General features: G+C 44.0%; 1 protein-coding gene and 1 long non-coding RNA gene across 6 annotated transcripts in view; one reads left to right on the top strand and one right to left on the bottom strand.

The window, feature by feature from the left end:
- Window positions 1-321: 321 nt before the first annotated feature.
- Window positions 322-3,124, top strand: LOC116184401 (uncharacterized). Its single transcript, XR_004149173.2, has 2 exons — window positions 322-545; window positions 2,977-3,124. It is a non-coding gene; the product is annotated as an uncharacterized LOC116184401 (long non-coding RNA).
- The window catches only part of VPS13D (vacuolar protein sorting 13 homolog D), a 98,152-nt gene continuing 83,510 nt past the window's right edge, over window positions 2,133-16,774 (bottom strand). For all 5 annotated transcript variants that reach the window (XM_021542048.2, XM_077788161.1, XM_021542051.2 and 2 more), the window contains 3 exons: window positions 7,810-7,941; window positions 3,828-4,068; window positions 2,133-3,170 (listed from right to left, as the gene is read on the bottom strand). In XM_021542048.2, coding sequence (XP_021397723.2) covers window positions 3,039-3,170; window positions 3,828-4,068; window positions 7,810-7,941 — 505 coding nt within the window. In that variant the 3' untranslated portion in view covers window positions 2,133-3,038. The remainder of the gene's footprint in view (window positions 3,171-3,827; window positions 4,069-7,809; window positions 7,942-16,774) is intronic.

The following is a 16,774-nucleotide window of genomic DNA, read 5'->3' on the forward strand; positions in this document are numbered from 1 at the left end:
AAACTGGAGTCTGAAGCTCTGGGCAAATTTTATTATGTTATTATTTTATTTTAATTATTTTATTTTTGTATTATTTCTTATTATTTTATTGTATTGTATTTATTTTCAGAAAATAAAGGTTGTTCTTTCTTTGCAACAACCCTGCTTTTAGGAGGGTGGAATAGAGGAGTTTGAAACACAGCCTTTGCTTTTAATGAGAATTTTGAAGTATATGTACATTTGGGGGTGGGTGTATATATTTAAAGTAGTACAGGTGCATACACGTGCACAGTGTTATTGCCAGATGAAAATTTGTATAAATGGATTTTGAGCAATTTGACTTAATTCAGATGTGCTTTGATTTTGCTTTTTTTTTTTTCTTTCTTTATCTAAGCAACAACCTGTAATCTAGAGAGTATATTCACTGAATCCTGATTTTTCAGTAGGAAGTACCAAAGATGAAGCCATTGTGAGCAGCAAATCAAGGCAGGTTCCTCTGAGAAGGAAAACAGAGCAAGGGCTGGGAGGATTTGTCAGCCCAGTGGGTTGTGCACTGGAGGAAGCAGGTTTGTATTAAACAGTGCTTTAGAGAGAAAAAGAAATTTAAAAAATATATATAGTTGGGCTAAGATGTTACAAAGTATTTTATTGACGAGAAAATAGATAAATGTTGAAAAGCACCGTGCAGTTTAGGAAATGAGATAGTGAAGAGATCAAAAGGTCCCTGTCACTGGGAAATGTCTGATTATTTCACTGGTTTGAGATGGGGCCCATTTAGCCACTTAGCTTCTCCCCACAAAAATGCAAACACTGCACTGCTTTGGGAAGCAGCCTTTGGGACTGGAGCTGCTCAGATGGATCTCACTGAGCTTCTGGGACTCTGGAGGAGCAGAGGGAGGGAAGGGTGTTGGTCAGGTCTGCCCCGTGCTCCCATCACTGCAGGAACCCCTCAGGCTGTAGGAGCTGCTGGGAACAGCATCACTCATGATCAAGCAATGGTGGCAGGGAAAAGGGGTTTTCACTGTGAATGTGCCACAGGCGCAGGACACACAGAACTGCAGCCCTGGAGTCTAAAATTTAGTAATTTAGTTTCTTTTTCCCAGTTACTTTCATGCCTTGAGAAAGTGAAGACATTCCCTGTCTCAGGAGAGGGCAGCCAATGATGCCTGAGTCCTGGGGTCAGAGCTGGTCAGTTCTGGGGTGGGGTGGGGCTGGTTCAGCAGGGACAGTGTGGACACTGCCCCTGGAGTTTTCACCTTTGCAGGAGCACTGGAGTGGAACTGTGGGCCAGGGAAAAGGGCAAGGGGGGAGAGGACAGGAGGAGAATGCAGAAAAGGGGAGGGCGGGAAAAGGGGGAGAAGGACAGTAAAGAGGTGGAAAGGATGGGAAAAGGAAGGAAAAGGAAGGACAGGAAAGGATGTGATGGGGTAAAGGGGATGAGAGGACTGGGAAACAGGCAAGGAGAGGGGAGGAGAGTAGAGAAGAAGACACAGAAAGGTGTCATTCCTGTGCTGTGTGGTCTCCCTACCAGTTAGAGACAGTTCTTCCTTCCTGCCCCTGCTGAGTTTTTATTTCATCTGCCCTTTATTACACCTTGACAGGTTTTTTTAAGGCAATAACCTTACAGACTATTACACCTGGACAGGTTTTTTCACACAGATGGCTCTCTGAGTTCAGGGCACTCCAAGGGTGCCACTGTTCAGTGACTGCTCTGGTGTTTGCACATCATCTCCTCATGGATGGTCACAGACCCCAAGTACTCCATCCATCCCCTGAAGGGCTCAACACAGCAGTGAGAACTACTCCTTGCTTTCCCTCCCCACCTTTAGCAGCACAGTATTTTACAAGAGCTCAGAAATGGTTTCACTCTAACCTTCAGCATCAAAATATTCCCATGTGTCTTCATGAAAGGACTTTACCTTCAAATTACTTGATCTTTTAAAAGGTCTGCTTACACTGAATCAAAAGGTTTATGAAGTCACACTAAAATGTAGGTTACTCAGCAGAGTTGTGTCTTCATACCCAAACCTGGCCCCTCCAAGGAGTAAAAGTGAGACATTAAGGGTTCCAGTTCCTCTGGGTTAAGAGCACTCATTCCTCCCTCTTCAGTGTGGTCACAGTTAATGAGACAAATACCAATGTGGTGTACAACATTGGGGAAAAAAATTGTTGTTTTTATTATTTAGAAGTTTACTTCTCAAGATACTGTGAATTCCAACAAGCTGGTAGTCTCCTCTCCCCCCACCCTTCATCCACCTGAAGGAAGGAAAAAACTTGAAGTTAAAGGTTCAATTTCCAAGGCTGTCAGTGTTTCTGGTAAACAGAAAATCCTTAATTTCCAAATCTTAACTGCTTCAAAAAGAAGTCAGAAAGGAGGCTTTGAGATGCAGACTGTGAATGCAAAATGGAATCTTCCCTGTATTATTTACCAAAATACAATTTTTTTTTTTGTTCAAAAAGAGGCTGACATTTCAGTGCAAGACCAGGTCTCCTGTATTTACCTGTATTAGTGAGTTAAGAGAAAAAAACAACAAAAAGTCCACCAAACAACCCAACCAATGCCCCCTAATCACAGTGTTAATGCACCCTATTCATGGTGTTAAAGCTCTAAACCACAGGACACCTGTGCTCCAAAAGCTAAAATTAATTATTGATTTTATTTTTAAAGGTTTATCTACATTCCTGCACTGAAAATCATTTTTCTCAAGGCAATAAAAAAAGACATAGAGAAGGGCTTCTGTCAGGTAGTGCAGTACGACTCAGTAGAGCTCCTTTAATTTCTTTACACAGTAAACAGACTCATATTTATACCAACACCCGCTGCCCGGCATATTTACATGGACACTTGTACATATATACATGTTAGCAAAATACAGGGCTTCTCCCAGACCCAAAGCTGTGTCAGCTACACCTCTGTTATACAGCTAGTGCTTAAAAAATAAAAGCCACCCCTTTTGTTCTCTCTAAATACTAAAATTGTATTTTTTCCTTCTCTAGTCACACAGTCCTGGCTCCAGCCTGGTACCTGCAGCTCTTTCTGGCAGTGAGGAAATGGATTTTCAAGAGTCCAGCTCGAGTTGCTCTTGATTTTCACTAAGTCTCAGCATCAGCTGCTGCTCATAATAAAGGCTCTTTGCATAGTTGATTTCTTGGGACACCTTTACTGCCAGAGCTTCTGATTTCACTTTCACCTGCAGAAAGAAAGGGGATTTTTCTTAATGTACTCCTCCTGTCAGCTAAAACACAGTAGATTTTAGGTTTAAAGTAAGGGACAGAAAGGTTTCGGTGGAGTTTCCTTCTCAGCACTTAGGTTGGAGCAAGGAAGAAGCGTGAAGGAGCAGGTACACACAGATATTCAAGGGTGAGAGCAGGAACACAGTGCCATATCTGAGGTTATTTCCTTTGCCTCCCCTCCCACCTTTTATCTGGCTGTTCTGTTTGGAATGTGAATTGACTTGGGTCAGGGGTGAGCTTGTAACTGCGCCTGTAAAACAGCCCCTGAGCAACTACTGAAATGGCACAAAACATAAACACTGCTTCCAGCTTTAGAGACCTCACAGTAAAAACTACTACATGCAGGAGAAGATTAAACAGACAGCAAAGTACACAAGCTGCATTTATGTGGTTAAAAGTTAAAAGCCTTTCACAGGTAAATACATCTTTCTTCCTGTTACTTTTCAGCCTGTGGGACTATTTGAGTGTTTTGCTTTCTTCAGCTTGCTCAGGAGTTTAGGAGGTCACTGAAAGCTGGGCAGCAGCTGTTTTCAGTGCTGACAGAACAAAGCCTGGGATTTTAAAGCACTTTGGTCAGGAGGGGAGCACAGGGGAAAGGGGTGCCAGCTCCTCACCATGGGCCGCTGCTGGGAGGGGCCAGGCATGGCCAGGCCGCTGCTGGTGCTCACAGCCTTCTTGGTGAGCTGGATGTACACGTTCCCGTGGTCCTTGGACACCAGGCAGTGGTACAGGTCATCATACCTGACCTCCAGGAAGATGGAATCCCTGTCCATGCAATCCCCACTCTTCAGGAAGTACACGGCCTTGGAGGAGATGAGCACACAGTAGCTGTCGATGTTCTCCACAGCGATGAAACTGCAGCAAAGGAGAAAGCATCATTAGCTTCAAAATAAAAATAGCAGATTAACCACTTCTTCATCTGTTTTGTGACCTTCAGAAAGCATCATTAGGTTCAAGCTAAAAATAGCAAATTAACCAATGTCTTCACCTGTTCCGTGACCTTCAGAAAGCATTATTAGGTTAAAGCAAAAAATAGCAAATTAACCACTTCTTCACCTGTTCTGTGACCTTCAGAAAGCATCATTAGGTTAAAGCTACAAATAACAAATTAACCAGTGTCTTCACCTGTTTCTGTGACCTTCAGAAGTCCATCAGAAAATGTAGTAGTGCAACATGTACAGTTCATCTGTATTTAATTCGAACTGTTTAGAAATTGAGCTAATGAATGACACGCTCACCTCTTTATAAAAAGATCGTGCTGTAAATCAAATATTAGTGCTGCCTGCCTTGGGCATCACAGGTACACATAAAAATGTCCTTTGACAAAGACTTAGGAACAGTAATTTCCTTGCTTTGGAGTACTCCAAGTCCTAATGTTGAAGCTTAATTGCAACTAACTTCAGGTCCAGAGCTGGTAAGTGAAAGGTTTGCAGACACTTATGACAAGAGCTATCCTGTAATTCTCCTGTGCTTCTCCGCTCCCCACACCTCCCTGCCTTCAAAACCAAAATCAAGTTGAACTTGCTGCCAGGATCAGTAGCAGAAAAGAGAAATTAGCTGTTTAACAAGGGGTGAGAGGTTAAGCAGCAAGCAGGTTTCCCCAGGGAGATTAGGCTGAGTGATGAATAGGAAGAGAGGGAGAAGAGTGAGTTAGGAATATTGAGAGTTATGATGGCTGAAAAGGCCAGTGTGTAAAAAAATAATTGTAAGGTGCAAAGTGAAATGGAAGTTGAACACAAAAATGCTCCTCCTCACTTCTGGTTTACTACTGAAATGAACCTCCTTAGTGGGGCTTTTAAAAAGCTGAAAAATTCAGCAACTTGAATGTGGAATCATAGCTGAGTAGAGTAATAGAGTAGTGCTAAATAGAGTAAAAAATCTCTGCCAACAGCCCCCAGGGTTGACAAGCATCTGTAAAGCAGGATTCTGCTGCTGTCAGGCAGGTTCCCAATTGCTGCCCTCTGAGCCACTGCTCATGCAAACCTGCCTGCTGCCCTCACATCCTGCAGAATCCTCCACTGGCTTAGACATCAGTGACCTCTGTCACTAACTCAGTGCTTCTGGTAAACAGAAAAGTTCTTCATCTCCAAATGCACTCTTGGCTCTCCCAGTTAAATATCCCTGCACACAAGCTACTCTGATCTGTAGCCAAATAAACCCAGAGCTATAAAAGGTATGTTAATAGCCAAAAATATGGCAAGAGGTCAGGCCATAGTTTCTTTTTGTGGTATAAAAGGATGACTCCAGTAATTCTGTATTCCCAGTCCTCTCAAAGACACTGCTCTGCACTCAATTTGCCTCTCCCTCTGTGCTGTGTCCCTGCCCTCCCTCCCCTCACACTGGGAGAGGTGCACACACCAACTCCAGCCCAGTCAGTGCTGAGAAGGACACAGCCTCATTAAAAAGGGCCTGTAACATGCTTTGCCCAGCTCTAACCTTGGATGAAGCTCCAGGAGGGGATAAAAAAAACTGTGTTCCTTTAAGTAATATAAATTGGAAGGAAAGTGGAGTTTGGCTTAGAGGAACCCAGGTGAAACACAACATTAACAGAGTTCTGGAAATCAGCACCTGCCCTGCAGTTTTCCATCAGAGTTCAAACACTTCTGCTTTTTAAATTAGTTAAATAGGATGGAGAGTGACATTTTTAATGGAGTGTCACAGAAAATTTAATTTAAACCCAGAGCAGCAGCACAGCTGCAGAAGAACAGCCTGATGCCCTGGAAGGCACATCAAACACGAGTGCTGGAGGGAGGCATCAGATCCAACCAGGTCAGGATGCCACCAGGGCACCCACGGGGAGAGAAGAGGCACTGAGAGCTGCTCTCAGGTCCAGGGGAGGCACCTGGGCACTGACCACAGCTTGCATTTGCTCTGGAAGAGCAGCACATGATGCAGGTACTTCTCCTTAAAAGACTTTTACTGGTGGCATGTATATATTCTGAGGAATGGAAACAGAGGTCAGTGAGTTAATGGAGAAGCCCAGAAACATTAGCTAATTTGTAGTTCAGGCTCTACATTTTGTTTTAAGTTTGAGTCATGCACCACTACCTTTGCTCTTGCCAACTGTTTCTTTTTTCTCAGTGTCAAGTTCTTAAAACGGGTATTTTTAACCTTTTCAGATATTACTGCAAGATACAACTTTTTTTTTTCTTTTAATCCATACATCTACACTATTAAAAATATTTCAAATTAATAAAATGAAAAATTAAATGAAACATGATCCAGTAGAACAAAGTAGAAGCAATCAGATCTCTGGAGAATTTGTGGGGTTCTTAACAACATCAGGAAGTAATTACACAATATTTTCCAGAAGTGAAACAGCAAGCCTAACTGGAAAAAAATGTGGAAACATTTAGTTAGAACAGTAGAGCAAGGTATTAAACCCCCTTTTATGGATTTAACTCTGAAGGAAAATATGCAAATAATCAGGTCTTCAAATGTGTTTCTGATTATGATACTAGGATAAAAGTCAGAGGCATAATTTTGTATTTATTTTCCATGACAAGAAACACTGTGTTCCTGCTGAATGATGTTTCTAATAGCCAGAGTCACAGTGAATGAACAGTGTGACTCAATGACAAAGGCCACTACACTGCTATGAGCTACACTCGTCATTTTTTTTGGTCACAAATTGCTCTTTCCAATCTCCCTGCCTAAGAGCCATCCTGAATAGGCACAAAGATCCTGAAAGGAGATGGAAACAGGATACCCCAAACGTGAACTCACAGGGTGACAAGTAAGTGGCAGATTGCAATCTCTTCCTCAGGCAGAAGCTGCAGTGGCACATGGAACCTGCCCAGTGACACCGGTGACACCAAGTGACCCTGCTGAACCTGTACCTCCCTCTGCCAGCTCCACCATCAGCAATTCTGACCCTTTGCCTTGGCAGATGCTCTGATGGGTGAAAGACTCAGCATTTAACCCTCCCCTGACACAGCTGATCAGTAACTATGGTGGAGATCAGGCAAATTATGAATTCTGCATTTAGACCCCAATCCAATAACCTGATATTCACAGAATAATTTGGGTTGGAAAAGCTCTCTGAGACTATCAAATCCAACTGTTCCCCCACCACTGCTCAGGCCAACACTAACCCATGTCCCCAAGTGCCACATCCACATGGTTTTTAAATCCCTCCCGGGGTGGCGACTGCACCACTGTCCTGGGAAGCTGTGCCAGGGCTTTATGACTTTCCTTGGATAAATTTACCCCAGTATCAAACCTGAACCTCCCCTGGTGCAACTTCAGACCATTTCCTTTCATCCCATCCCTTGTTCCTGTTCCCTGTTCTGTGGGATCAGAGCTTGACTGGCTGCACCCTTCTGTCAGGGAGCTGTGAAGAGCCAGAAGGTCCCCCATGAGCCTCCTTTCCTCCAGGCTGAGCTCCCCCAGCTCCCTCAGACACTCCTGGTGCTCCAGACCCCTCCCCAGCTCCATTCCCTTTCCTGAACACACTTCCATCCCCTCAATGCCCTTGCAGTGCTGAGGACCCAGAATGAACATGTGTCTGTGTGTGAAGCAGTTTTAGACACGAAGAGATGATGACAGCAAGAACAGAAGTACTCAGAGTAGCTGTGTAAGTGGCTGTGTACTCACAACTCATCCTGGATGTTGTCTGTCAGTTTGAAGAGCTGCTCCTGTCCCTCTGCTTGGCTCTCCAGGTAGCGGGGCAGGAGCCCCTGGGGTCCCCTGCAGCACCGGGGCTTCCGCACTCGCTCCGCCTTGGTCCTGCAGCAAGAGACACACAGAGGTCACCTGCTGCTGGCTTTCCTGCCACTCACACTGCCTGCACACACAGGTCTTGTCTTTTTGAAATACAAAGCCTTCACAAATCCCAGGTCTTCACAAACACGGCGGGTAGACCCTGGAAGACTTGGATCTGGAAGATGTGGTGTCTACTCATACATTTCTATGAGACACAGAACCATACAATAAGAAAAATAGAAGAGCTTTGTCTACAATGAAGGGGAAAGTAGCTAAATTAGTAGGAAGAAGTGAACTAGGCAGTGTATACTCTCTGAAGATTTTGGGATGTATTTATCAGCAGTTTTACTGATTTGAACATTTCTTCTCAGTGCTCTAAAGAAAGTAAGAGTGCAAAAACCTACAGAAAGCTCTCACCGATGGACAGTGCCAGGAGACTGCAAACTCTATGTTTATGGAAATAGGAACATGCAGTTAAATTAAGACAGAAGAAAAATCCTCATTAATTAGGGTCCCCATAGCTGGGTTTAGCATACTTTACCCTTCTGTGTGTCTATTAAAAATGACAGTAAGAAGGACACACACTTGTGGGCTGACAGCCATCAGAGGTTGATACTGGCCACAGCACTGCAGAACTGCAGGCTCGGTTCCTCCCTTAGCAGAATTTTGTTAAAAAATAATACTCTGAATTCCTTCAAGCTCCTGGAACGCCCTGCCCCTGAAGGATTGTGTTACAGGCTGCCGAGCCTTGCTTCATTCCCTGTCCCTTCCCAGCAGCATCACTCTGGGGCTGCTCCATGATATTTCACAGCTCTTCCAGGCTACTGCTGTTACAAATTTCCCAGCCAAATGCACCATTTTGGATTAGTGCTCTCCCTTCCCCTCCTGACTCTGTAAAACCCTGCAGAAGGAACTCCAGCCTTTCTGATCCAGGGATAGGAAGGTCCCATGGAGCATTACCTTTGCTTTTGAAGCTTTCCACCACCAGGAGAGAGCACTCACCTTCTGGGATCCACACTCTGCAGATGTTTTCTCTGGAGCCTCATTTCCTTGTCACTTTTTCCCCTCAGCAGCCCTGACCCACACCTGAAGCCTGGGCACCCTTTTAAAATTTGTTTTCCTTCAAGTTTTTGACAACTCTCAATGCAGTGGTTAGAGCTGTGCTATTAAAGTACTATGGCTCTGGAGCAAGTCACCTCTCCTGCCCCTTAAATTCCTTAGGTACACACAGGATTCACCTGCACCAAGTACAGCATTCTTGTCTTTCTAAACCTATGCAAGAGGTGAACAACACATTTGTTTTTACCTATTAGAGTCTTACAAAGCAATAAACAAAGTGTTAGCCTCAGTGAATGCAAAATGTTGAGACAAAGGTTCCAGAGAAATTAAAGAATTCCAACCAATATAATTCACATCTTGCTGCATGTCTTACTTTCTAACTTCTAAAAGCAGGAAAATGGCAAAAGATTACTAATCAAAGAAGCCCCTGTTGGGTCTTAAACCTCTCTATGGCACCTAGTGACAAGTTCAAAGAGCCTTAGCTGGGTTTTAATTAACAGTGGCCAATCAATATGATTTGCTGAGATGTTCCATCTTGCATTCAGGAAGGTTGGATATGGGACAGAGCAGCTGCACCGTGCAGTGGGTTTTACATGAACCATCCCTCAGACAAACCCCTGTGCCAGCTCTCTAATATTCTGTAGTTCCCTGAGAAGTGGGATCTGAAGCACTGCAAGCAAGACTATGGAGTGGGATAGAACAGGACCTCAATCCCACAGACACTGTAACTTCAGGGACCTGATGGTTCCTAATGTTTGGTTTCTAATGCTTGGCTCAAAGCAGGACAGAGAAAAAGTACCAGTGCTACAAAGCTACTGGACACCACAGTGGATTTCTGAAGTTTTGGCAATTTCTGAGCCCAGGTTTTATGTTCTAGTTTTGTTTTTAAATGGAAGAAGCACTTCAGAGTACAAGTTCAGTGTTCACTGTGCCCTCCATGCTTAGCCACTGATCCTGGTGATAACAGATCATTCCCTTCTTGATGATAAGGCCAGCAGTTCTCCAACCCATTGCCACTGGTGCTGGGCCTAAACTGCATGGATTTAGTCCATCACCCCCTTGGCAAACTGCTTTGTTTGGTCTGCACAGCTAAAAACATTCCACACTACTTGATTTTTTTAATCTAAAAATTTGTTCTACTGTCTCAAGTTACGTTCTGTAAATAATAAGCAACCCTGGTGAAATCCCAAAAGCTGCAGATTTGTCAAGCAGAGCGGGCGGCAGTGCCCACATCTGGGTTCCATTACCCAGGCACTCAGCAGATCTGCTGATTCCTTTTTAATAAGCACACAAAAGCAATACAAGGCAGGAATGCCCTCACGTCTGCCCAGCACAGCAGGGAATGGTGCTGCTGGATGCAGGCACAAAGGGCTGGGAGAGGGTGTTGGGAGCTTGAGATGAACGCTGCAGCCCTGCCCTGCTCCCAGCTGAGCACTGCAGCTCTCACTCCAGCTCTGCACACTGGAACCAGTGCCTGGCATTAACTGCTTGGCATTTGCTGAGCAGTTCACAGAATCCTTGGAATTCAGCTGGCCAGTTTTAAGCCAGAAGTTTTGTAATCAAACACATCATCAACCTGATGAAGGAAGTGGTCAGATATTAGTGGGGATAATTACTGACCAATTTAGGTTGAGAAAACTCTTCAAAGACATCACATGCTTTCCAGAATCACCTGTCCTTGTTCATTCATTCCATGTTTTCACTCCAGGTACCCACCCACCATGTTCCTCCCTTCAGGTCTGTAGATCCTGCAGATGATCAGGTCTGTACATCACAGATAGGATCTGTGATTCCTGCAGAGGTGCATAAATACACAGTGGTTTTGAGAACACAAATGTTATTTATCTCTGATGGTCTCTTGGACCTAAAAAGTTTCCCTGAAGTGTACCCTGAGTACCTTGACAAAAACATTCAAAAAATAAAATTCAGAAAGCCTCAAACTTTGTATATCAAAAGATGGTGTTCTGCTAAAACAAACCATCCCTATTCTAAAATGATTTAGAAATTATTTACAAATGTTCATCTTTCAGTTTCCTCAGCATCACACCCAGAATAATTATTCATCATAAAACAATTTTAGGAAATGTAGCAACTTCTGAGAAAAACCAACATGGACAAAACCCCATGACCAACACAGTAATCACTGGATTTCATTTAAAATGTGCATCTGGGGATTTCTCATCTGGGTAAGGGAACAGCAGTGGCAACCACAGATTTGTTCAAAAACCCAGCCTGAGCACGCACACCCCAAATCCTGCATAAACTACAGCTCTAAGTGCCAGGGATGGAATTCTGGCACCTGGAACCAGTGCTGAATGGGCCAGGCTCCTCACAGACCTGACCTGCTGCAGGACGCCTGCCAGCCAGGCCCCACAGCCACTCTCTGGGGTGCTCCTGGCCATGGGCTCCCTCCCAAGGGATCCTTCAGCCCCAGGGCTCACCCCAAAACTCTCTAGGAATCATTTCCTTTAGCCAGACCCAGTTCTTGCTGCTAAAACTTCAGCAACTGTCACCAGCAAAGGTCCAGTCTCCCCACCTCATTATCCCAGCCCAGTTAAGCAGTAAATTGCTGGTTCTGGTACAGATAAAATTCAGGGTTTCCATTGTAAACTCATTTTTTTCCTCAGGGTTGCATAAAATTTAGTGAGAAAAGCCTGTTCTGGGCTGTAGTTTGGCATGCTGACTTTCAGCCTGGCAATGATTTTTATCCCCTTGAAATAATCATAAAACAATCTTAATTCAAACAAAGGAAAATGGCAGGTAATGTAAGACACAATTCAAAAGCTGCTGGTAGTTTCAAGAAATAATAAAATCAAACTATTACTGGCTCTGAAAAAAGTCTGCTTCCTAAATACAGGGTGTGCTTTGTCTGAGGAGGCTTCAGTGCATTTCAGACATTAGAAGTGACACGATCTGGTAAATTAAGGGAGGAATAACCTTTATCTTCTACCATAAAATACACAAGGAAAATACCTGGTACACTTAAAGTTTGAGTTCCAGACTGACTTGGACCTGCAGCCTTCCACGAGGATCACCATCCCATGCACATGATTTCCATGAAATGCTGAATGAGGACAGTGCTTGTGCCACAGACATGTTGGGAGGACACTGTGCAAAGCACCCTTGGGAGTGCCAGAACCAATTAAATGCTGAACAATGTATGCCTTAAAAATTGAGCTGAAAACTCAGCCACTACAGCGACAAACTCAGTGCTGCAGCCATAGCTTGAGAAAATATGGGTAACAAATGAAAACAAACGTGTGCCACTTGTAATGGGGCCTGCAGTGCACAATGCACCTCTGCACAGCACTAAAAATCCACTATTTCCACAATTCTTTCCTCAGTGATGCACTTCACTTTGTTTCATGTGCTGAACCCATGTGATGAGCAGGAATATTCCCTAAATTTACTGAACAGAAGAGGAGAGACAGCAGGTTTTTGATGTGCCAGTTCTCAGTTTTTGAGAACATTTAATGCCTTGGGCCTAATTTCAGGAAAACATGTGGCAAGCTAGATTCCCTGTTCCCTGGTGATTCTACTGGTGCTCTGCTCCAAGGGTCAGTGCAGTTGCCTCCCACCCTGTGCTGGATTTTGGGGTGCAGTTCCCAGCAGGCAGGTCACTGATCCCAGAGATCCAGCAAAGCTCTGCTGGGGGATTCAGCTGCTGCTTCCAGCACAGATGCTGTTAAGGTGTGTTAAAATGCACACATGGTGCAGTCAGTTGAGTGCTGGATTTGGCATCAGAACGTCTCAGTTAGATGCAAGAATGTGTAAAATCACGGGCCAGACAGCTCCCTGCTGACTGCAGATCTGAGGAAGCTCATATGCGCCGTTTATTCCAGCAAATGCATGGAATATATTGTGCTTGTTAAACGTGTTCCCAAAATGCTAGTTTCAGGCAGAAACATGCAAATAAATGGTGCCTAGGGTTAAAACCTCCCACTTACAGTTAAATCCCTCCTCTTTGGAGGGATCTCCCAGCTCAGATGCTGCAGACCTTTAGCTGACCCGACATGCCTTTAGGAGAGTACAGCATGCTCAAGGAGCAACTGTTTATCATGGAAGTTGTTCCTGCCAGTTCCTTGGAGATAAAGCTTCTCTCCCCCTTCCCTTTTCCTTTTGTACACCAGATAAAAACAAAATTAAGAATTATTCCCTGGGTTTGCAATAGTACATAACCTCATCAGGCTCCAAGTTCAAAAAGAATTGAGAAGAGATTAATTAAGACACAACGTAATTATGACATCCATATTACAAATCCAGCATCTGGACAAGGTGTATGAGCTTGCACTGTAGACAAAGCACTGACACTCAGCTGCACTCTGGGCATTAACTTCTGGCACTTGCCCCACCTGTGCCTGGAACAGCTGTGCAGCAAAACTCACACTTTCTCAAGCACATTGGTAACATCAAGCTTAAGAAGCTGAAAAAACAGAACACTGCCATCCCAGCTTCCAATTTCCTCCAGACTCCTCCTGTACTGATTACAGGGATGAAAGCAGCTGTCACCTTAAAGGTTTCTTGTCAAACCAATGTGTTGAAAAATGCTCCCATTCACCTTCTGACTCAATGTAAAAGATGGTTCTCAGCAGGGATTTCCTGCAAACACCTGCCTGAGAATAGGAGCTGAACACGCCTGAGTGAAACCAAAGTGCCCAGGACCATAACACTGCTGAGCCTCAGGGCACTGTGTTAGGGTTTAAAATATTAAATACTATCTGCTGCCAGGCAGGGCCTATAGCATATGGAGCACTGCTCATATCTGTGCCCATGGAATTCCAGACTGGCTTGGGCTCATCCTGTTCCATCCCCTGCCATGAGCAGGGACACCTTCCACTGTCCCAGGCTGCTCCAAGTCCAGCCCAAATTGGCCTTGGACACTGCCAGGGATGGGGAGTCATGTTTATCATGTTCCCATCAACTCTGGTCAAGAAATATCCCGTAGCAGCAAATGCAAACACGGTCACTTAAGTGTAAAATACTTCAATCTAAGAGAAATGCTTCCAGATTGTATTCCTGCTTTTCTGGGAAATCTACTTGGCGGGGAAAAACTAAATCAGGGGCCCTGTCAAGCATCAGGACGGTGACTCTGGCTGTGCATGAAGGACTGTGTCAATCAACTCTTATGAGTGAACATTTCTTCTCTTTCCAACCCTCCTTTTATATTTCACAGTTACTACACCTAGGGCTGCAACACGCACAGCAAAGTGCTCTAGCACAAACCTCACCCAACAAAAAGCTACTCACAAGGTTTGTTTTGATTTTTAAAGCGTGCAGTTGCAAGAACAATTCAGATCAACTGGCTGTACTTACAAAACTGATAAAGAGCATTCCACATGTTAACAGCAACATTAGGTGAAAAGATTATCTATAAAAATACCAGCCACATGCTAAATGAGGTGACATCAAGGCAATAAATAGCTCCATCTGTATGAAAGAGTTTGCAGAACAACCCAGAAGTCATCTCTGAACAAAAAAGTAACTATAGATGAAGTAGTGCTAAAATAAAAGTGGGTTGGATATTTTTTTCCCGGTTAAAAAAAAAAAAAAGATCAGTTTTACATATTTTTCCACAATCACTTTATAAATCTGCTGCACGTTAGAAATCAGACACACGTGTAGGTTTTCCAAGTACAGAAAGTTGAAGGTTTACATTTTAATAGCGAAGTGCCTATTTGTGAATGGCAGCAGTGTACATTACAGGCAGTGTGAGAGGGTTAAACAGGACAGGCTCGACTCTTTATAAACTTTTGCCCTCTGGATATGTACTCATTGGCTGCTGTACAAGACTCGAGCTGTATTACACGCCTTAACGATATGGTTCAACTGTCGGTCAGGCTCGGGGCTGGCGCGGGGCCAGACCGCAATCAATGGGACACAAACCTCCCCCTTTCAGATCATCACGAAGGCTCACATTATCTCCTTTTTGTCGTGCTGGTTAAATTTATGGAGCAGAACCCCGAAGCTGCATTCCTTGGCCTGGGCCGGCCCACGCGGGCCTCCCTTTGTTTGGTACTGTAAGGAGCGTGCTTTGGAGGATTGCGGGGTTGTTAGTTCAGGCGCTGGCTGTTTGCTCATGACTGAAATGAAAAGAGTTCAGGGGAAGGGCAAAAGGACAGCACAAGTGTAAAACCCCATCCCAGCAGGCCCTGGGCTCCCATCTACCGCTCCGGCCTGGGACTGAACACAAAACCTCACGTTAATGACCAAAGTCTGTCTGGTCACAGGTAAACGCTGCACCTGAGCTGCACCTCCAGCTCTCAGGCAAGACTGTAATTGCTACGTAAATCTGAACCTTCACTAAGCTGTCTCAAAACACTGCTTAAAAGTGGCATGAGTTTTAAAGTTTTAAAGCGCTGTATCTCTTTGTTTGAAAATATAACCCATCGGTGCAAATAGCCACGTGGTTTACTATTTCAACCACTTAAAACCCATGGAGTAGTCTCAACCCGATATTTATGATATAACAAGAAATTCTAATAGGACACAAAATTACTGGACATACAGTATATGAAGACAAGATTTTTATTTTGTCCAAAATGGGCATTTCCTACTTTATACTATGAGTTTTAAAGCAGTGCTGTATCTCTTTGAAAATATAACCCATCGGTGCAAATGGCCACATGGTTTAGTATTTCAACCACTTTAAACACATGGAGTAACCTCAGAGAACCTTATATTTATGATATAACAAGAAATTCTAATAGGACACAAAATTACTGGACATAAAGTATGGAGAGAAGATTTTTTTTTTTTGTCCAAAACAGGCATTTCCTACTTTATACTATCTTTATACTTGGTCTGAGGATGAAAAAAATCACAACTGGGTATGCTCAGACACTGTCTACTCAAAGCTTTACTCCTGTTGTAAATAAAGTGCCCTTCTTGATCCCACTCCTGACACCATTCTAGTTCCAAATCAAAAACACAGCACTGTAATAGCTACCAAAAAAAAAAAAAATTAGCTTTATCCTAGCTGAAACCAGGCCAAGATCACAAACTAAGGATGTAAGAAATCTCTAGTGTGACCTCAAGGCAAAAGCACCAGGAGTGAAGGCAAATGGATAGACTATTCCAAATCTGCACAAGAGAAGCAGATACACACATAGAAAGCCCCAGGGACTCTCAGTAGCTGTTCAGGAAATAGAAGGTGCCTGTGGATTCATTCTTCAGCATGCAAAATATCTAGCCTTCAAAATAACATGCAAAATATTCAGCTTTCAAAATAACATGCAAAATAACAGCCTTCAAAATACCCAGCCATGCAAAATAACAGCCTTCATCAGTATTAAGAGACTCCCAAGAAGCCACCCCAGAGCTGCTGTGGCAGACTTCACCCTGTGGCACCAGCACAGCTGTCTCAGGGTCTCAGGCCAGCAGGACACACAGCCACTACACTGGTGAGCAGCTCCTGCCATCTGTGCCCGAAAAACAAGTACATAAACAAACCCTACGCTCCTATTGCACTGCACCAAGTTTCATCTTTCCTGCTATTTTTATGAAGTGAAAATCCTAGAAAAAGGGCCAGAAGAGATGATGAAAACTCACGGAATGTGTGTGAGATGTTTGTCAGGGCTGGGGCCCAAGCCCGACACTGGCCACAGCCTGATGGGCTGTCCCAGGGCATTGCAGCAGACATGGCTTGAATGAAGCCTTTGTTCCTTCCTGGTGGGCAGATGCTCCCAACTTATCCCACCTCTTTCTGAGCAGGCAGATCTGTGAACTGGAACCGTAAATACTTTGTGGGCCAATCTTCGATGACTTTTTAGTTGGTTCGCTGATGGTCATGCATGAATGT

This window comes from Lonchura striata, chromosome 24 (assembly GCF_046129695.1).
Source record: "Lonchura striata isolate bLonStr1 chromosome 24, bLonStr1.mat, whole genome shotgun sequence".
In the NCBI taxonomy this organism is placed as follows: Eukaryota; Metazoa; Chordata; class Aves; order Passeriformes; family Estrildidae; genus Lonchura; species Lonchura striata.